This window comes from Amphiura filiformis, chromosome 19 (genome assembly GCF_039555335.1).
Source record: "Amphiura filiformis chromosome 19, Afil_fr2py, whole genome shotgun sequence".
In the NCBI taxonomy this organism is placed as follows: domain Eukaryota; kingdom Metazoa; phylum Echinodermata; class Ophiuroidea; order Amphilepidida; family Amphiuridae; genus Amphiura; species Amphiura filiformis.
This window is the reverse complement of record NC_092646.1, coordinates 27013217-27037076: the sequence shown is the minus strand read 5'-3', so window position 1 is coordinate 27037076 and position 23860 is coordinate 27013217. Positions and strand designations below refer to the sequence as shown.

General features: G+C 37.7%; 1 protein-coding gene across 1 annotated transcript in view; it reads right to left on the bottom strand.

The window, feature by feature from the left end:
• LOC140141121 (microtubule-associated serine/threonine-protein kinase 2-like) overlaps nucleotides 1-23860 on the bottom strand; it is a 173259-nt gene that overhangs the window by 101750 nt on the left and 47649 nt on the right. The window contains 1 exon segment of the mRNA XM_072162907.1: nucleotides 15096-15253. Coding sequence (XP_072019008.1) covers nucleotides 15096-15253 — 158 coding nt within the window.

Genomic DNA, 23860 nt, shown 5'->3' with positions numbered 1-23860 from the left:
ATAAAGCGAGTCAGATTTTGCCCTTATTGGATAATCCAATTATCATAATGCAGTTATCATCGGAAGATTAGGTAATACATTATGAGATACAAAGGGACTCATAATGGCTGTGATGTCATGTTATCTTGTCGAGACATGAAGACTGTATGCTAACTAGCTGCCTCCTGATATATTAGTCGCACACTAAAGAACCAACCTGCACAGTTAGGCACATGTTTGCAAGCACCCCCACACACATACAAAGGGGACTCATGGTGGCTGTAACAAGACATGAAGACTGTATGCTAACTAGCTGCCTCCTGCTATATTAGTCGCACACTAATGAACCAACCTGCACAGTTAGGCATATGGGTCTATGTTTGCAAGCAACCCCCCCCCCACACACACACACAAATACAAGGGGACTCATGGTGGCTGTGATGTCATGATATCTAGTCAAGACTGTATGCTAACTAGCTTCCTCCTGCTATATTAGTCGCACACTAATGAACCAACCTGCACAGTAAGGCATATGGGTCTATATTTGCAAGCACCCACACACACATACAAAGGGGACTCATGGTGGCTGTGATGTTATGATATCTAGTCAAGATAAGAAGACTGTATGCTAACTAGCTGCCTCCTGCTATATTAGTCGCACACTAATGAACCAACCTGCACAGTAAGGCATAATGGGTCTATGTTTGCAAGCACCCCACACATATACAAAGGGGCTCATGGTGGCTGTGATGTCATGTTATCTCATCCAGACATGAAGACTGTATGCTAACTAGCTGCCTCCTGCTATATTAGTCTCACACTAATGAACCAACCTGCACAGTAAGGCATAATGGGTCTATGTTTGCAAGCACCCCCACACACATACAAAGGGGACTCATGCTGGCTGTGATATCATGATATCTAGCCAAGACATGAAGACTGTATGCTAACTAGCTGCCTCCTGCTATATTAGTCTCACACTAATGAACCAACCTGCACAGTAAGGCACAATGGGTCTATGTTTGCAAGCACCCCACACATATACAAAGGGGACTCATGCTGGCTGTGATATCATGATATCTAGCCAAGACATGAAGACTGAATGCTAACTAGCTGCCTCCTGCTATATTAGTCTCACACTAATGAACCAACCTGCACAGTAAGGCATAATGGGTCTATGTTTGCAAGCACCCCCACACACATACAAAGGGGCTCATGGTGGCTGTGATGTTATGTTATCTTGTCAAGACAAGAAGACTGTATGCTAACTAGCTGCCTCCTGCTATATTAGTCTCACACTAATGAACCAACCTGCACAGTAAGGCATAATGGGTCTATGTTTGCAAGCACCCCACACATATACAAAGGGGCTCATGGTGGCTGTGATGTCATGTTATCTTGTCAAGACAAGAAGACTGTATGCTAACTAGCTGCCTCCTGCTATATTAGTCTCACACTAAAGAACCAACCTGCACAGTTATGCATAATGGGTCTATGTTTGCAAGCACCCCCACACACATACAAAGGGGCTCATGGTGGCTGTGATGTCATGTTATCTCATCCAGACATGAAGACTGTATGCTAACTAGCTGCCTCCTGCTATATTAGTCGCACACTAATGAACCAACCTGCACAGTAAGGCATAATGGGTCTATGTTTGCAAGCACCCCACACATATACAAAGGGGCTCATGGTGGCTGTGATGTTATGTTATCTTGTCAAGATAAGAAGACTGTATGCTAACTAGCTGCCTCCTGCTATATTAGTCGCACACTAATGAACCAACCTGCACAGTTACGCATAATGGGTCTATGTTTGCAAGCACCCCACACATATACAAAGGGGACTCATGGTGCCTGTGATGTTATGTTATCTTGTCAAGACAAGAAGACTGTATGCTAACTAGCTGCCTCCTGCTATATTAGTCGCACACTAAAGAACCAACCTGCACAGTTAGGCACATGTTTGCAAGCACCCCCACACACATACAAAGGGGCCCATGATGGCTGTGATGTCATGTTATCTTGTCAAGACAAGAAGACTGTATGCTAACTAGCTGCCTCCTGCTATATTAGTCGCACACTAATGAACCAACCTGCACAGTTACGCATAATGGGTCTATGTTTGCAAGCACCCCACACATATACAAAGGGGCTCATGGTGGCTGTGATGTCATGTTATCTTGTCAAGACAAGAAGACTGTATGCTAACTAGCTGCCTCCTGCTATATTAGTCGCACACTTAAGAACCAACCTGCACAGTTAGGCACATGTTTGCAAGCACCCCCACACACATACAAAGGGGCTCATGGTGGCTGTGATGTTATGTTATCTTGTCAAGACAAGAAGACTGTATGCTAACTAGCTGCCTCCTGCTATATTAGTCGCACACTAATGAACCAACCTGCACAGTAAGGCATAATGGGTCTATGTTTGCAAGCACCCCACACATATACAAAGGGGCTCATGGTGCCTGTGATGTTATGTTATCTTGTCAAGACAAGAAGACTGTATGCTAACTAGCTGCCTCCTGCTATATTAGTCGCACACTAATGAACCAACCTGCACAGTATGGCATAATGGGTCTATGTTTGCAAGCACCCCACACATATACAAAGGGGCTCATGGTGCCTGTGATGTTATGTTATCTTGTCAAGACAAGAAGACTGTATGCTAACTAGCTGCCTCCTGCTATATTAGTCGCACACTAATGAACCAACCTGCACAGTATGGCATATGTGATGCGATCAAGCAAAATGAGTCTGATGTCGATCAAAATCAAAATTCGGTTTTCAATCTCATATTACATGAGCTATATTCAGAGCTTTATTTTGCTGAAAACCAAATTTGATAAGATTGCCTTGTCATTTAATGAACTGAATAGGTTCTTGTCAAAAATGAATAGGTTTTTATCAAAAATTTAATTTGAATAGTTTGTCTTCTCCGAGGGGATTGAACAGAATCTATTCAAATTCAAATGGATAATCTTGTCAAATAAGAAGTTGGAGATCTTTTCAATTTAAATAGTTACTTCTTAAAATAAAATGGAAACTATTCATTTTGATAAGATTGTCGGTTCAAAGTGATAATATACCTAATCAAAATGAACAATATTATCTCATCAAAACGAATAGTTACGGATCATAATAAATGAGTAGGGATTCTATTCAGAAAAATTAATATTGTGAAATTAGAGTGTATTATATACTTCATTAATATATTCTTGTTCATTGATTGGTTAAAAGTGGATCACATGACCAAAAATAGTTTTACCATCAGTACTCTTATCCGTAAATAGTACCTCTAAGCCGTAAATAGTATTTTCAATGTCCCGGATGAGCCGTAAATAGTACCTCCAAGCCGTAAATAGTACTTTTGACCATGCCTTCGGCAAGCAGCGCATTCGATCTTGACGGAACAGTTCACGCATTACCGAAACTGCCATAAGCGTCATTTCAAGGCGCTGCTGTAATTGGTTAGCCCGATTTTAGGCTATTCGATTTTTTGAAGGGTAGGTTGTGCTTAAATTAGCCGTGCTGTTCACTCAGGATAGAAGCGGGAGAGTCAAAACGTCAAATAATTTTCTTTTAACAAATCAATGAACAAAGAACATATTAATGAAGTATATAAAACAAATATATACTGCCTTTATTCGAAGTTCTGGTTAAAACTATGGTCCCTCGTTGAGAACAATTAATACTATTGATCTCACCTCGGGCCCATAGTTTTAACCAGAACCTCTCATGGCAGTATATATTTGTATACTATAGCTCTCTGGCTTACACCCTTGTTGCATTTCACCTCACACATCAAGCAAGGACTCCTCCCAACCAGTAGGGCGTGATTCAATACACTTAGGGATATATCATGAATACATTCTGACATAGGTTAATCCTTCAACGGAACTAGAGCGCATAACGCTGGTGTCATCATAGACCCATCTTCAGTATGTTCTGGCACATGTGTGGCAATGTGAGCAATGATTTATGGAGACCCATATCATTCAAACTATTGCATTGGGATGACTTTTAGAGTAACGATAAAACCACTATCCTAAGTTATGCGCTTCTGAAGTTTTCAACACAAGTGTATGAAAAATTAAGCAATTCTAGTTGAAATCCACACCCAACTATGGAAGTTATGGGGAGTGTGAATTTCTAATGGGATTACCTTAAGGGATCTAAAATGAGCGTTTATTGCGTTTCGACAGTATTTTTTGAGGACATGAGAGCACCTCAGACCTATCGAATTGCATTCTGAATCTGAAGCATGTCTTTCTGATATCAAATAATTTTCATTTTTGAAAATCACAATATAATACAAATTTTATGACAAATTATAAAAATTTGATATTTTTCAAATTTTGATATACAACAGTCCTCGAAGTAAATTATATAAATCTAATGATATATTCTTAAAGTGTATGTAGCAGGGAGGAAAAGCCGACGGTCAATTGAAAAATTTGACCTTTCATATTGAAGATATAGATTTTTTCCCAAAAGACCTAATTTTTGTTGGGTGTTTTAGGAAAAAAATCCATATCTTCAATACGAAAAGGTCAAAATTTTCAATTGATCGTCGACATTTCATCCCACCTACATACGTTAAGTATAAATCGTCAGATTTATAAAGTTTACTTTCAGTACTGTTAAATATCAAAATATCAATTTTTAATGATTTGCCATAAAATGTGTATTAAATTGCGAATTTCAAAAAACAAAATTATTTGATATCAGAATGACATTCTTCGTATTCAGAATGCAATTCGATATGTCTGATGTGCTCTAATGTCCCAAAATAAATACTGTCCAAACGTTCATACCCCAGCCCTTAATGGTCGTCGCTGCATTTGAAATTTATAAACCCTGTATGGGAGATTAACATTCCATAGGGGGTGTATGAATTTCAACTGGAATAACCCAATTTCCATTAGATTCCATCAACTTTGACCTCTGCTAGCTTCACAGGATTATGACAGTCCAATTCAGTATGTTGGCTACAATGGTTTATTTTGGCATTGGCTGATTAAGGTACTTTACCACTTTGTCTGTGAAATCCAACATGGCGTTACTCTCTACTTGAGATTAGACAAACTTTAGTGCAATGCTGCCATGTTTCTCTGTCTAGCACGTCTTCTTCACTCATACTCATCATTATCTATAACACACAAGGGAATGCATCTAATGCAAACCATTCATAGACATCAATCAAAGACAACTATCATAGGCTACTAATTACCTAATCACTACTTATTTTTTATTTTAAATCATAAGAGAGATAAGGATAGAACCTGGCGAGGTCGAGCCAGGTGATTTTTTATGGGTGTACTATGATGAAACAGTGTGGAGTGATGGGTACAAGAGCTGGATCCACATTAAAACGCTTCAATGCGATCTCCCCAGATGCGCATCCATAATAAAAAGTGTCTACATGCAAATCTGCATCCGAGTGATGATCGCGTATTGAGCGCCTTTTCAAGTGCATTATAGAGCGTGTGCAAGTAGAGCCCTCATGACGCATAATGCCATGGTGCATGTAGGGCGCTCATGATGCCATGCCGTCTACGCGCACAGGATGAGATCATGTTGAAATGCATCCCAGGAATGCATATTGATGAGCATCCTGCCTCTCGTATTGAGTCATCCATTGTTCGCAAATTAACAGTCCTGTGAGAATCTTGCATCATCAGACTGACTATAGACCACTTGACATGTGACGTCATTGCCCGGCAGTATGCCCGCGAATTATGGCAATTTCCATTGTTCTTTGTTCTACAGTGTGCATAAGCATCGTAATTTGCACAGGGCATGTGCATTTTAAATCACCCACCACATTTCATAATGCCATTGAACAGTGTAGCGGTTCGTCCAAGCATATTGATAGACCAGTCCCTTGCCTTTGTTGATAAACAATGTCAAGTGGTCTATAATAAGCCATTAAAAGCATGCCATCTACCTCTCACCTGCCTTCAAATTTTACATAGATCACATAAAGCTCCCTATTTCCCTCATTAATCGCCTTTCACCATGTTTACGCCCTATCCTTCATTAATTTTAATCCACAACATTCAATGTGGTGGAACTTACATTCATTATGATAAAAATAGCACTGACCAACATTTTTCGGGGAAAAGGGGAAGTTTTCAATGTGCACTTAATTGAAGTGTTCCAACAAATGTTGCAAAGATTGAAATTTATTCTTAGGCTATTAGCTCACCCATATTTACCAGGGGTGGGGTGGAAGGGTGGGAGCAGTAAGAGCGTGAGCCTTTCCAATGAGAACCCTTGACCTCAGAGAGGACCCATAATTTTCCCACAACTAGCCAAGAATTTATTCCGGTATCTGAAGGGCTATTTCAGATTGGGCTATTCCATTAAAATCCACACTACCCCTGTAGAAGATTTTGGAAATATCTTCCACAGAGGGAGTATGGATTTCAAATGGAATGAGCATATTAGCAGCTCCATTTGAAACTCACCCACCCTCAGTGAGAGATTCATGTTGAATCTTTCTCAGAGGGTGTATGAAATTCAAATGGCGCTGCCTTGTGTGTTCATTCCATTTGATATTCATACTCCCCCTGTGGAAGGTATTTCCAAAATCTTCTACAGGGGTAGTGTGGATTTTAAATGGAATATCCCAATTTTCCACCTTAGAACATGTAAGACTCCCACCCGCCTGTCTAGGTCACTGATAAAGAAACACTTCACAATCAATAACATATTCAACTTGATTAGTGCCCCTCCCTTGCCCTACAAAAATGTTCAACAGACAATTACTGTCTGAAGTCTTATCTTTTCGATATGCATGAACAAATCAAATTTGTCAAAATAAATTTACCATTTACGATTTTAGCTGATTTTAACTTTCTTATTATACATTGGGGTTTGAAATGTCCTTGTATGTAAATCTCCCATTTTCATTTTCATCATTTTAATAACCACCCCTGGCGCTAATTTAAATGGGTCAAATACGGTAACCTACAAAACTTTAGGTGTCTCATGAATTTTGGTCACTATTTGAGGTTTCACTTCAAAAAAGGTAGCAAATAAGAAAATGCTTCTCTATTCCCCACAAGCATAGAGAAAAAACGCTGCACATGGAATACACAATTGTGATGCGATCAAGCTAAATGAGTCTGATGTTGATCAAAATCAAAAAATCAGTTTTCAATTTTATTACATTCATAAAGAGCCATTTTCAGAGCTTCATTTTCCTGGAAACCCCATCATAATTAGACTAAAGGTTATAGAGATATGGTCATTTTAGTATTGCTAAGAACAATAAAAAACAAATGAAGTTGAATACTATTATTGTCTATATCTCAAAATCAATATTCTCGACATCGGACTCATTTTGCTTGATCGCATCACTATTTACGTGTAATACGTGAGCGGCACGGCCTTGATTTCAGTTCAACCTGCGACATATATCCAAGATGATTGATACCTTTCACTCAGAACATACATCCTACCTGAGCCAATACAAATAACACAGCTATCAAAAGGGTTATTATTGGAACTCGCTGTATTACAAGTCACTAGGATCCACAACATGCTCATCTATCAGGGGCAGTTCTTAAACCCCAATACATTTGTACATTCATTGAATGACCTTTGAAAATTTGGGCACAAAAATTCATACTCTGCATCTTGAGGTCAAATTTTGCACTATGAATATGTAATTGAGGTTATTGGACTATGCCATTGGGATGAGGCTATTGCGGTCCATAGTGAGTGGGACATTCAGTTTCATTTCCAATAGTCATCCAAATTTAGATGTTAGACTTATCTGTCTGTCTATGGGCTATTCCAGTTGAAATCCATACACCCCCTGTGGAAAACATGATCTTAATCTTCCACACAGGGAGTGTGTATTTCAAACAGGAGCACCCATTTAGGGTTGTCTACTCCAAAATGGGCTATTCCAGTTGAAATCCATACACCCCCTATGGAAAACATGATCTTAATCTTCCACACAGGGAGTGTGTATTTCAAACAGGAGCACCCATTTAGGGTTGTCTACTCCAAAATGGGCTATTCCAGTTCAAATCCATACACCCCCTATAGAAGATATGGTCTTAATCTTCTACACAGGGAGTGTGAAATTCAAATGGGGTTACTTAAATGGGTAACTCCATTTGAAATCTATATCCCTGTGTGGGAGATTAAGGTCATGTCTTCCATAGGGGGTGTTTGGATTTCAACTGGAATATCCTGATGTGCTAACATGCTACTGATTGTTCTCTGTGTCTTTGTTTTCTTTCTATCATTTATTATATAGGCCCTATAACTTGTAAATGATTGTACTGTGGGTGAGTTCTTATTGCTATATTTGGCATTTATATCATCACCTTTTTGTTTCATCCTGTTACTTTCTTGTATTTAAATTGACTCCAATTGTTTGTTTTAGAAGCTTTTTAGTTTGGTTGGTTTGTGAGCTTCACAAGTTATAGGTATTTTTCTCTTTTTTTCTCTTCTTATTCTCTTATACACCAATAAATCCAATAAATTTAATGTTCTAGCATCTCTGATCCAAATTCAGCAGCAAACCTCCAATTTTTTGTACACTCTATAGCTCTATGTTGAATGTGCAACATTCAAAAGGAAATGATTGCTTCTCTCACTGGCACCAAGATGTTACAATCCATATCCTGCCTACCATTCTGTATCATGGAAGAACTAGTACCTAAGTCAAGGATTCAAGGACACATGCGATTTAGTCCGAGGTTGCGCTGACTGAAAATCTCAAAATTAGAAATTTGTAAATTCAGGGTTTTTGGTACCCACGCTACTGCACTTGTTAGTAACTTTTTTCTACGACTTTACATTTCACATACTCTAGAATGGTAAATCCTATAGTACACACACAGGCTAAAGTGTCATCCCACATGTTATTTGGCACATTTCCAGTCTTTCATTATTGAAAAAAGAAAAAAGAAAAAAAAAAATTCTGTATAGCATTGAAAATCATCCGAAAAATCATCAGAAATATTTGTGCCAAATATTTCATTTTTTGAAATCAATCAAGCAATATTAATTTAAACAATGTATCAAATCTGTACATACACAAAAGAAGTGGGTAGATTTCTTACTAGTAGTTGAAAAGTTTGTAAGCTTACTTCTCAGGTCTTATTGCCAACCAACCAACTCATCGCAAGAAGGCTGAAAATCCTGTTCATTTTTCCATACACATAGCTTGAGGCACTGGCACAATATGTATTCGGGATTTGAGGCTACAGGAACTGGGCTATGTGTGAAAGCACTAAATGCAAAATTTCATTTTCCTCTTTAGCTTATTCCAAAGAATTTGCTTATGACACAAATTTGAACACCAAATGTGACCCTACCTGATCCAACAACGATTCTAAACCTAAATTATTATAAGCCAAGCTTAAACAGTTGGCTCAAGCCATGTTCCATCAGGACTTGAGCGTGTTTCCTCATATAATATAATCAAACTGTACAAAAGCAATATGCTAACACCTGCATTTTTGTGGCTACAATATAAGTAGGTGACTTTGACGTGAGCATTGTATTTTTCCAAGGGACTAAAAAAACAAGTGGTTTTAATAGACTTCTTGCAGTGATCTACCCTGGATTTAGCAACAAATGGTTTGAAAAAAAAGCTATAAAAGGAACATGATAACACATTTTAAGTATTTGTAACACTCTTGTACTGTAACAAAATATGTATGTATGTGCCAGTTAAGTCTATGATAGTATTTTTTCCAAGGGGCCACACAATCAACAGTTGTTTCAATCCCTTTGTTAAATCATCTATCCCGCATTAGTAATATGATCCGTCATTACACCAAACACACTAATAGATAGTGCAATTCATGAATCAGCAAATAAACAAAACTGATTTGAGTGAAACTGTGCCAAAATGTTAATGTGAGGAGAGCAATAGAAACTTTCTGAAATTTCACTACAAAGTTTTCTATTTCATTTACTCTATGGCAAGATAATGTCTTACACTTCCCATAATGCATTTCTCACATTTTAATTTCCTGTACTGATTTGCTTTTTAGTGCAACAAGGGTTGTATTGTGATGAAATGATAGTGACCCAAATGAACCAAGCACATCAAGATCTTGCAAAATATGCTTCTTGACTGTCGACCCATCTTCAACAAGTCTACTCTCAAAATGAAAACAAAAGGAACCTGCATAAAGTAATGGGAGTGTCATTTGATGAAATGAGGTGATGTTTCATGTTGCAAAGGATTCTGGGAAGGGTCAGATATCTTCTGCTTCATGGCATCTCAAAAGTGTTGCCACTTTTAAGGCTCCCCCCCCCCCCTGTTTTTTTCCTCAAAAGTTTCCGGTCTCTCATGGACAACCTTATAATTAGGAAAAGAAGAAAACCAATGGGAGATAATTTCGCTTCAAACTCCAAATTTTAAGAAATTTTAAACTTAACTAGAACAGGCAATCAATCTCCGTATTTCTTATGGCTTCAAAAGTCCTATTCCTCCCATATTTATCCCAAATTCCTGAAAAACACTTTTTCATAATTTTGAAGTTTTATTTTATGTTCATTAGTTCACATTTCAAGACATGTGCCCAGCCAATTCACATGGACAGCCACATGTATCTGCCACATATTATTTCTTTCTTTAAGTACACCATCCATCACCACATCTTGTTTAATATTCTCGAACAAATTTATTATGCCACTAGCACGCAGGTCGGTTAGAAATAATGCTTTGGTTTCGGAAATGTGTCAAATATACAAGACAACCTGATTAAAATTCTTAATACGGTACTGTTGCTTTCATAATGCAAAACTTTATACTCAACGTAATTATTATTTCCATATTTATGTTTGAGATTTCGGATGTTAAAGAAACATGGGCCTGAACATGACCAGATTGGTCGGCACAACCTTAATCAGAGAGCTGCTAGCAGCAAAGTCTTTTCTGTTGTGTAATAATTCTAAGCTATTCCCAATCGCTGCCCACCCCTGAAAACAAATGTCCTGGTCAATTAGCATGATGGCCATACAGTTTGTTTTGCCCAGTATCGGATGCCAAAGGGCTTACCTTTGGGAGTCCGCTGTAGCCAGAATGTGTCCATGGTGTCTTAGTCATGATTTGCTTAGAACAATACCGTTGGACTTAAAAGATATCAACATAACACTTTTCCCTTACATGCTTGAGCTTAACAAATATCAGAGTACTACAATATTATAGTGGATATCAGAATAAGTTTGTGCGTGCATTCCATGTGATGTGATGACGCAAACGCCCTAAAGTGATATATAGGCACACGTTCGCTGGCCAGGCCTGCGCAAGACCTGTGACAAAGTGTCGCTGACCTACTGCGTGGCATGCAAGGGGTCTCGGGTTTGAATCCCACCAAGAGCAAACAACTTCTTTCTTTGTTTTCTCTCTTTATTCCTTCCTTCTTTCCCTTCCCATCGCCAAAAAGCCCCTGGGGCATTAGGGTTAAATCTTTAAAATAAAATAAAATAAAGTAATTAAATTAAAACAAATAAATGAAGCAACCCTATTCTACACAAAGGTAAGTATTTATGGAATGCCTGTTTTCACTTAGGATAAAATTCCTTTCCTGTTCAATTTTCTTTCTTTTTTCCTGTTTCCTCTCTCTTTGAATTTATGTGGCATTTAAGGGACAGCATCAACTTAATGCATTGGTCGGGTAACACTAATCCTAACACCCTGTGGTCTATCACGAAGACTAGCCTATAACATTTGAGGCACAGTATCAACTTCATGCATTGGCTGGGTAACACTAATACTATCAAACACCCTGTGACAATTTTATTCACTAAGCAATAAACATTTTTTTAATATTTCATATTTGAATTCGGGTAAATGACAGGAAGTTGTTGATATAATCTTATTTCAGATGAACTGTGTGTGTTAATCAATGTTATAATACAATGGGCTGTTACAGTTGAAATCCATACACCCCCTATGGAAGACATGACCTTCATCTTCCACACATGGAGTGTAAAGTTCAAATGGGCTACCTAAATGGGTGATTCCATATGAAATCTACGTCCCCTTTGTAGGAGATGAAGGTCATGTCTTCCGGGGGTGAATTTCAACTGGAATAACCAATATAATATTTGATTTGATCAATGGGGAGACCATTCTTGTCATTTCTTGTCCCCAATAAAAACAAACAATAATATGTCAACTAATGCCAAATGTCGAGCATACTTGCACTGAATAGCATTGTTTCAATTCTTGATGCTTTCTCTCAAAATAAACACCCAAGCCAACTTGTAACAGTTGCTGACATTGTTGTTGTTATATTACTCCTAGCAGTGTTGCCACTAAAGGTTTTTTCCTTGCCGTTTGTTGTCTGCAACTTGAAATCACATGTTACATGTCACGTCAGAATCACAGACCCATTTTTAATGTCCTAACTGCTACATGTACTGCTGACATTGTTTCAGTTCTTCAGAGGAACACACATGCTTCCTTTCAAAATAAACACCCAAACAAATTTGTAACAGTTACTGTTGATATTGCTGCTGGTACTACTGTCGTCAATGTCATTAGTAGTATTTTCTGTCGTTTGTTGTCTACAACATGAATTTGCATGAACCTGTCACAGCAGACCCATTGTTGCAACTGCTACTACTGTTTAAAACACTACTGTTTAAAACAAGGTTTCAGTTCTTCATTGTTCTTGCACTTCCTTTCAAAATAAACACCCAAACAAATTGGAAACAGTCACTGTTGATATTGTTGCTGCTCCTAGCGCTTAGATTTTGGTCATTGTCCACAACTTTAAATTTGCATGTAATGTAATAGCGTGTTTCTACTGAGCAAACGGTTGACAGGGAATGCAAGGTAATTTGGGGTGATGCGAGGTAACATCCCAGTAGAAACAAATTGGGTGAACGGTGATGCGGGGTGATGTGAGTGAACTTCGCTGTTAACCTTTATTTAGCGGTGCTTAATAGTGATCAATATGCGGTAGAAGTTCAAAGTAGAAACAGCGTGATGATTTAGTGGTTGACACCAGAAATCACTTACTACAATACAGCGTGAGCAATCAAAATCTGACCTTGAAGATCACCAAAAAAAACTTTCTGGACTCCCACCCGCCCCACTAAATATGGGAGTAGTGAATCGTTACCCTGCATTTGCAGCGCAGCAAAAACATCGCGGTTGACGGTGATCGGATTTAAAATGTGGGGAAATAAAAGCATGGTAGTGTGAAGTTCTCAGTATAAACACATTCTTAGCATTGTCTCTGACATAGTGAGCACTGGTCATTTGTATCACTACATCAGTAATTTTGTGCACATCACAGAACAGACTAGTTACCCTCAAAGCCCTACGTTGTCTGGCAACCTTTAGCAGTACCCAATGCACGCACCTATGTGATGACATTCCCTTATCACTGTAACTTATCAAACACAGAAACCTCCAAATCCAATCAAATCTGAGGGGTTTATATTCTAAATTGGTCTCTGATTGAAGCAAGATTCAATGTCATGATAAATCAGCCATCTTGGTTTTTCAAGCATGGAGACCATAACGGATTAACGGTGTACCTGCAGCATTTTGTCCTCCATGAGTGACACACAAATATGGGGGAGTCTGTTCTCTTTGGGTCTATTCTCTTTGCCCCTCCCAGATTTGATCATAAAGTCTTGGTGGAACTATCATGGGCTTCTAAGAACTATTTTGATTGGTTATGAAGAGGGCTATATCATGAATTGAGCCAATCAGAGATATGGTAAGAATAGTCAGTAAGATCTGAAGAGGATTAAGCTTATTAGAGATCAAAAACTTAAGTGCAATTTTGATTGGGTACTCAGGTGATTATATCATGCAATTAATCAATCAAAGGTACTGTTAGAAAGGCAGAAGAGATCATGGGGTTTTCTTCTTTGACCAAGGTGTTAAATTCTTTACCTCAGGAACAAAAATCATCACCCACAATTCATGCATGTGAGTAGTCAATTACTATGCCGTGAAAAAGTTGTGATTCAGAATAAGAAGACAAATTTAAATTTGTATATCTGACATATTGATCTGTGTTAGTGGCGCCTAACACGGGTGGCTAATGGCAACAACAACAGGTGTGCTTCACTGCTATCTATTTCAGTTTAAATAGTACAGCACATGGTCATAACACATAACAGTTTGGAGTTAACTAGAAGGCTATTTTCAGACCAATTTGATACTGACAGAAGCTGATGTGTGTATCCTCTTGTACATTCATATCTTAATTATAGCTGTAAAAACTGCATTTTACTTGTTGGCTGGGAATTAAAACACATTAATCTATGCACATTTTAGATAACAAGGATTAGTTAAGATGCGGAGGTGGACTGCAGAATAGTTGTCATGCAGTGGTATTCATCCTATGTGCAATTGAGTTCACTCTATCTACAGCAAACACTTTCTGCACTCCAAATAGCTCCTTCGTAACTTATCCTTGTAATACATGTGCCTAATGCAAACACACTTGTTGCAGATGATGTGTCCAGTGCAAGAAGAATTCATGTCGCCTCACTTTTGGTGGGAGAGTAGATGTGAATAGGAGGAAGAAATCCTAAATAAACTTTATTTCTTCTTGAATAACAGTATTGTCTTCTTAAAACTAGCCCCGTTCACAAACTGCGATGCTCTCGAATAGCGAGCACAGAGTGTAGGAGTGGAATATCTTGGATCATCATAGGTATCAGAGTACAGGACAGAGCCTATGCTATGCCTTCTCAACATATTCAGATACAAAATGTACATAAGTCTACATGATATAGGCTGTACATGTTGTAACTGGAAATGTTTGGTCTTAACAGACATAAAGTAAATGTTTCAATAATTCTTCTGCGGTTTGATCACATTGAAGAGGAGAGGTTGACACGCTGATGACCAATGACTCAAACAGCTTGTTGTCATGACCATTGATCAGCCATTCAGTGTCAACCGCATGATTGTTTATGCACTGCTGCGTTCATGCTCATACACTTGACGCACAGCACAGAAGAATTGAACAATTTACTTTGTATCAACTTCGGAAAAACAGCACAGATGTCACATTAACTAGTGAAGAAACAAACCACCAGCCCACAACATGCAAGACTCTGTGGAGAGAAGAACTATCCCAGTTCTCCAACTTACCGACACCGCTGAGCTTGGTGTGTTGGTGCCATACCCTGATGAGGGCAGGGATGCCAGAGACCATCTTCTTCCATCGCCCTGTCTGAGAGATGCAAAGGGCACAAACGGGAAATGTGCTCCTCCGTGTGACGTCGCTCTTGGACTCTCAAGTGGACTTCCTGTATGATTGAAAAAAGAAGATGAAAAAAATATTTGGTTATAGGAACATCATTTAAGAATTAGTTTCTGTACACAATAAATGAAAATTACATCCGTTTGGAAGATTTGTAGTTGATGCATTGCTAATTTGCTGTACATTGTACTCTGCCGCATCAAATATGGGGCTAGGGTCTGATTCCTTCAAAACCAGGGACTGCCTTTTGAGAGCAAGCGCAATCACTCTCTACTGCTCTCCATAAATCTGATATATATATAGGAGAGTGATTTTTAGCTCTCCTTAGTTGACCATTCTCTCCTTGCATTCTATTGTAAATGCTCTAAACAACTCTCCTCAGAGGTGCCAGAAGAGCTATTTAGTGCTTTCCTGCAAATTCCAAAAGACAGTCTCTACAAAGCTTTCATTCTGTCTAGAAGAACCTTGAACTACTCCCGATTAAAATTTGACAGTTCACAGTAAATCTGCTATCAAGTTCCATCCTTCATGTCCGACATATGTCCAACATACAACATATCCCCCCACACCAACTACATACAAAATCAATTATATCTGACATTTACAACATACAGAACATGAATGATCTGTAACAAGTCACAACCTTTATGACAAAGTCGCTTTAAATAAAGCTTGAACAACGACTCCATAGTTATCTCATCAAGTAAACCATGAACTAAGCATGTAACTTCCAAATGACGCTTTTCTGTATCTGGTTTTCATCTCCTGACAGAAGGACGTGCGAAGGAAGGAAAATGAAATTTACGACATCTTGTATTCAATTGTGGCGTTAGTTTAAGTGCCTGTGGTCCGTTTCTCAGGCATCTTGGCAATTTCAACTTGAACTTATGGAATAGATAAGCTTAAGAAGTTGGATCAGTTTTGAGAATTGTTACAAAAAAGATTTGTGAAAGTTGGCAATGTCTTACTTAACGACATCATTGCCAAGGTATAATTTGTCATGTGTCATTTAAAATTTGTAGCACTGTTAATGTGTCATTTCTGAAGAAGGCAGCACTTGACATGCTTCCAGGAGCAACTTCATTGCGCCTGATGGACAATCTCAAACCAAATACCTCATGAGCTAAACATTTGTCAAAACTTTGGATTCCTCTTCAAGAATGCAATTTCAAAATCTAACACAAGACAGCCTTTTCTAGAATATTATATAACAGTCCTCCAATATTCTGCCTTTAGGCCAAAAAATAAATTGTTTGTCCACGTCCGACCGACCGTGTACCCTGGTCCCGACCGTGCTTTTTTTTTTTTAATTAGCGTTAAATGTGCTAGTAAAACAGTGGTTAGTATAAATTTAAAGAAAGAAAATGTAAAGAAAATGAACAGTATAACATGCAGAACCATCTCAAGAGTTAATACAGTAAAAGTGCTGTGTGTTTTGACTTATTTACCAGTCTTCAAATTGTCAGTTTCAAGTGCAATATCTGTAAAAAAAAAAATTTTAAAAATAAAAAAATCCGACCTACCGACCCAACTGTTTCATAAGCCTCTATGGACAAACAAACCTTTTTTTTTTTGGCCTTATCTTCATTATGTACATAGGCATGAGAATACATTTTATGAAAAAACAAGAAAATCTGAAGAAAAAAAGAACAAGTGCATAAAATATGCTCAAAAACGGGCTAAAAGAACTAAGATTTAAGATTTTTGATCCTACTCAGCACATTACCAAGTGATCTAATCATTCCCTGCTATGGTGTATTATTTTAGCACTTATGAATAGTCAAAAATCAGCTTCCTGTGCTGCTGAGGGCAGGAAGGATGAGAGGAAATTCCAGTCAATTAAATTTTGTCTTAGCTTATCAATACCTACTCAAACTTAACCGCTCATTTAATACACATTGGTGCATTCCATGAAATAAACGATTTTATTCCAAGGTTAAAAAAACTTGTTGAAATTGAAAGAACTGCGATTAGATATTGATTATAAAGGAAACCTCAGTTAACATCCACATCTGTGCCAGGAAAGTATTTTCTGTTGAAAATTAGTTTTACCTTTAACCTACATTGGCATCAACAATTTTTTGTCCAAAAGTTTGATTGTACTATCACATGGGTAGGCATATTTTACTTGAAACATATTGTATAGCATTTTCAGTGTTTTTTCTGTCATTTCAATATGACAGATATGTGACGTGTCATATCAAAAGGAGATATTTTGCTCCACAACGCCGTTTTCCCCAATGAAATCTGACATTCCTAAGCAAAGAAATTGAGTTTGTAAGTTACAGTATTATAAAATTGGAAATTGAGATATCGGCCTTTAAAAATATTATTGACAATGTTGAGAGTAGGAATTACCTTGAAAAATGTCTCAAAAAATACAAGATGCCAGTTATATTCCGGTCTGAAACTTTCAGACAATATTTTTAACATTAATAACATCACAAAATTCGCAACAAACCCAAATTGTGAAAAAAATCGCCCCGGGCAGATTTTTGGCTATTTCTCCATTTACGATCCTGCCCAAAAGTGTCTCCTTTTGACATGACATGTCACATATGTTCTGACAGTAATGAGTAACTAGAATTACGTGGTTCGTGGGGGCCAAAAATCTTGTGCTTAATTATCGGTGTTCTGGCAGCAGTCTCATCAGGACTGATGTGGTTTTTTTTTCATGAAATGATAATTGATGGAGCCTGATGATACTATTAGAGCTAACAAATAACCTTTATAATAATTTCAGTATAATTGTCTGTCTAGCCCAACATGGTCTGTGCCACAGTCTTAACTGATTATCAACTGCAAATCATGCGTAGGGTATGTAGGAGTATAATAATTATTGTTAGGTATGATCATCAAATTTTCAAGTATGCTATTTCACATTGAAATTGATTTATTTAGAAAGGTGATTATTTAACTTAAAAAATGAGGGGTCAACCATGTCTGTAGGACAAAAATTAGCAAAGTTATAGGCAAATGTAATTTTCCAAGTTCTGTGACCATCATTGACGGTACCTTACAATGAATTACTGCACAAATAAGCAAGTACATGCAACATTTTTCAGTATGGCGATCCATTTTACAGAAAAGCGATTTTATTTGAAAAAAAATTACTATCACTGTATGATAACTTCTGTATCAAAGTATACCAGTTGACACTTTTTATCTTTCTCACGTAAGGTTTCTGGCGTCTAAATTTCACATTTTTGTATTTTCCTATGGGGATTACACAGTTAAGCCATTTCTGTGGTCACAAGTAGGAGTTGAATGAGGCCCTCTGTAATAAGCAATACATTTCAAGCCAATTACCGTACTGGCTTGCAGTATAGTCCCACCCGTTTTGTATGTGAAAACTTAACACAATTGGGGGTGGGACTATACTCTAATTTCAAAAAAAAAAAAAATTCAAGTTTTTTATTTTTTCGGTTTTGTAGTGTCCCTGGACCTAGACCTAAATGCTAGGTCATTCATGGTTGACCTAAAAAAAATAAATAAATTCAAGATGTTTTGTATTTTTAATATGAAAATTGATCATTTGTATTCATGTCATACTCTATTAATGATTTCAAAATGCATTGAATTTGAATGCATTTTGAAATCATTAATAGAGTATGACATGAATACAAATTATCAATTTTCATATTAAAAATACAAAACATCTTGAATTTTTTTTTTTTTTTAGGTTAACCATGAATGATCCTAGCATTTAGGTCTAGGTCCTGGGACACTCAATAACTTTTTTATTTTTTTATTTTTTTTAATTTCTGACATTTTTCGAAAATTTGGGGGTGGGACTTTACTCGAAGGTGGGACTATACTCGCGTCAGTATGGTAGTCTGTGTTGGAGTCTAGGAAACTGATTATAAACTACAAACATGTGGCACAGGGTGTGCTCTGTGCTTATGACACTAAACTTAAGGGTCTTCAGCACTTGATTAGTTTGGATCTCAAAGTCTTTGACAAAGACTAGGCCCAACATACATCATAACAATTCCTCCACATATGCTCTCAAGAAGACCTGAATACTCTCTGAACTGTAAAAGACATCTCAATACACTATGGACCACAATGGCCTCATCCCAATGGCATAGTTCAATCAGCTCTATTGAACAATCATAGTGCAAAACTTAACCTCAAGTTACAGGGTATGAGTTTTTGAACCTAAATTTTCAGAGGTCATTCAATGAATATACAAATGTATTGGGCTTAAAGAACTGCGCCTTGATAGATGAGCATGTTGTGGATCCTAGTGATATCTTTACCAATCTAATTTACCATGGAGATACAAGATGCTAATAAGATCAGCTAGGGTTCATAAAGCTGGGTTATCTTTAGGTGTGTTCACACTGTCATAGAATGAGCTATTCCACTTAAAATCCACACTACCCCTGTGGAAGATTTTGGAAATATCTACGACAGGGGGAACATGAATTTCAAATGGAATGACCCCATTAGGCAGCTCCATTTGAATTTGATACATCCTCTGAGAAAGATTCAACCTGAATCTTCCACAGAGGGAGGATGAGTTTCAAATAGAGCTGCTAATGTGCTCATTCCATTTGAAATTCATACTTCTTCTGTGGAAGATATTTCCAAAATTTTCCACAGGGGTAGTGGGATTTTAAATGGAATAGCCCAATGCTTGAGATTGGCAAACTCAAGCATTATGATTAAAAGGCAATACCCGATTGGGTTAAGCTCAGAACTGGAGAATCACAAAATGGCTTGTTCACACTGCAGGACCACTTGATGATCACTCACAGAAATCAGAAAATCCCCCAAATTTCTTAAGGATAAATTTGAGGATAAATTTGGGGACAAACTGAAGGACTGGAATCCTCAAAACAGTTCACATGGATGACTTCCACAGGTTTATGCTCAAGAAACACGCTGCTTAAGCACAATGCCCTCCGTGTGGATGTGCCCTTGTGGTATTTTTTAGCCGAGATTTCCCACACGTTTTGCTATCTACTAGTACAACTTCATCTCTTAATATGGTCTAATCCATTTACTATGTACTTTGCATTCACAATATACCAAATTGACCATTAAACTTCTTGAAACATTGCTGCAATTTTTCACCTAATTTCAAACCAGGCTTGTAGCAAGCTGACAAAACGTAAAGGGTGCATGTATTGAATTTTGTCATTGGCACTACAACAAAATCCTTTTCAGTCGTTAACTAGAACTTGGTCAGTTCGCTCGGCTTGCAATGTCCAAGAGTTAGTAGCGCTGACATCGAGGCGTGCAGCGCCGAGGTGCGAAGAGGCGCGTAGCGCCCACATCGAGGTGCGTTAGCGCAGGCCTCATAATTACTTGTGCTATTGGGCAGTGGCAGAGGCTCTAAACTAGAGCTAGTCATTAACCTCTAAACATTACATGAATTCAAAAACAAAAGTACAGGCTCCCTGTCTGTCATTTGATGTTCCCAGACATGATGTATCTCAAAATTAATCTCCTTTGAAATGCAACCCTGGTCAACAGTCGACCAACCATTCAGTCGCACAGATACGTTTAAAAATAACCTTAATTTGTAAGAATACACCAGTGACATGATAGCAAAAACATTTACAAAGCCGCCAACAAATGTTCAACAGCTAACTAAATTTATCCACGCATGAAGAGAGGTCCAATTTCCTCTGCCCTTAAAACATTGACATCAGGACTATGAACTGGATGCACAGTTGCCAACAATTTCACCCAGTATCCCATGTAAACAGATCCCAATTTCTTCTGGGATTTCTAAAATACACACACACCTAAAGACCTAAACCGTACAAATATTCTGCAACAAAAGCACCCAAATGGTGTAAAATTTGAGGCCAGGCAATTGGGTGAACCTTTCCCCTGTGTTGCTGTTGTGTTTTTATGAACAAAAATAGCCACCTTATGGCGTTGTCACAAGATATAATGTGGACAAAACAAACCTACACAAAATATACAAACTAACAACGGGGTGAGGAAGGGGCCTGGTGAAGGGTATCCAAACAACAAGTTAAAGGTTACAACAATTCTATGAAGTAATACTGAAAAATCAGATTCCTCTAAAACATACTCTAGATTCATTCATACTATTTAAGTTGAACTCTAAAGGGTGTATCATACTTACTACAGGGTGTCCCAGAAAGAACTGTATCATCGGGAACGAATAGGAAATCAGGAAACTTTTCACAATAATTACCCCCTCATCCAAAAAAATAACTACTAGTACTACAGCTATGCTTATGTATCTCCACAAATTACAACTAGAGTGCAACTCTGAAGTTGTTCCCTTTTCTGTTACCTTATGCAGAAGGCCTTTCTGCTTTTTCCCCAAGTATAAAAGAAGGAAGAAAAGTACAGAAGAAGAGAAAAGCTGTTTTCCCTGTCCCAGGTTTTGAACCACTGACCCTTCGGGCGCCAATCACCAGATTGGGGATAGCAAGCCATGCCTATGACCATCACCCCAGCCAACGGTTTCATGCGTGTGTAGTTTGGTAGGATTACGCAATGGGGTCGTGCTGAATGCATGGTCTTATAGTCATTTTGTGGTGTATGGTTTTGTATCATCGGGGAGTAGCAGAAGGGTTCAACAGAAGAAAGGTCTGGGGTTCAAGTCCCCGCACAGGCAGGTATGTCCGGAGTTTTTACTCTGGTATAGCTGCCTATGTATGTCATGTTTCCATTTGTAAATTCATGTTTAAATGTGCTAGTGTGCGATGCATAATTCTTCTTCCCCTGTATATTGATATATTAATCACGATTAAGCATCATTAATTTGATCTTGTGCACTGTAATGTTTGAATGTTTCCATGTTCCAGTGTATGATGCATAAGCCTCTTCCCTTATTTAAACAGTAGACCTTTGGGTATTTTGGAAGCAGGAACATAAATTTATGTACTTTTATCAAACAACATTATGTCAGGAAATGTGAATTACATTGTTGGTTTCCTTATCTTCATATCAGTGCCACCACCCATGCATATAGTTTAAATGTATACATTTATGGTTAAAATAGTTCAAAATATATACAAGAAAATGAAAACTTATACACCTTTTATTTTGGATCATATTTTGATAGGCTAATTAGTTGTGATTGAAGCTCCTATGAATCAGAGGTTAATGACTGTACATCACTTAATGTAAGGAAACATGTAGAAAGGCAGAACATTAAAGCTTTTGATGTGAGGAATTTTAAGAGGCAGCCACCGCACTGAGGATATTCAGAGGTGTACAGAAATATTTGACAAATGCATTTGTGACATGTAAAGAAACATTATATAAATCTAAACATTTTTGATTCGAAAGCGAGGAATTTTAAGAGGCAGCCATAGATCTGAGGGATATTCAGAGGTGTTCATAAATATATGATAATGCATTTGTGACACTGTTGTTGGAAAGAAACATGTATAAATCTTAACATTTTCACTTCAGAACCAAGGAATTTTATGAAGCAGCTCTTAGGTGTAAAGAAAAATGTGTGGGGGTGTTGGGGAAGTGCGGTGCATATGCATGAACATGAGTTACGCACATCATGTACATATCCATTGTTTGTTGTGAAGGGGGTAAATGGGTGTGTTTACATCCTAATTTGATTTTAACTAGGTCAACACATTTACCTATGTTATAATCACCTCCGTCACCCACTCGTGATAGGAATCCCTAAATAACCCAATGACACTCAAGGTGTGTCTTCTTAAAACCAGATTAACCATGTTGATTTTCTTCACCCGCTCATGCCACAACATTGGGCTATTCTAATTGAAAACCACCCTCCCCCCAAACAAAAATTTTGGAATTCACTCCAAATTCAATAGCTGTAAATTATTCCACATCCAGCCGTTTTTATCCATAAAATGTGGAAAAAGTGAAAAATTTTGAAATTTAAAACAAAAATTTGAAATTTTATGCCAAATTATGTACAATTCAACCAGATTTTATAAATTTCAAAAAATTTCAACAGGAATTTAATATAAAACTAGCAAAAATTTCCACCTGAATTGAACATAAAATGCACCTGGAATTAAGATCTTTTACAGGGGGTGTGTGGATTTAAAATGGAACAGCCTATTTTCCCCATGATGTGAGTGCAATTTCCTCCACAACAACATCATTATAAAAGGATATCAAAAAGTAATGAATTAATTTTCAAGACGAGAAGCGACTGGGGATATTATGATACGGACAGTCAACTATAGTATCGGTGTTTTGAAATTGGATCGTGGGTAAACAATGTCGAAGCAAATGATTTGAAATGGATCAAGGGAACGGGTAATTTAAACCGTGCTTGTGTGGTGCTGTAAAAGTGGAAATTTTCGCGCTACATTTATTTTTGCTATTTTTGCACTCCAAGCTGCTAATGCGAAAATAACAATGCGCCTTTTGTGTAAGATTAATGTAAGGGAACATCGAATTGCAAATTTAAAAACATGCGAAACAATTAAAAATTGGCAAAGCGCAAAAAAATAATCTCGCAAAAAAATAATCCCACGAAAATTTCTACTTAAACAGTAGTTTTCAGGGGATGCGCTTAATTGAGAGTTTACAATGGCGGTGCGAGTTTGTAAAGATTTAAATGTCTGGATATGAGTTGCTTATTAACCGAGTGCTATGTAATGATTTGAGACAGTGCTTTATAGGGGCACTTGCAGATGGGGGAAATCAAATCAAAGAG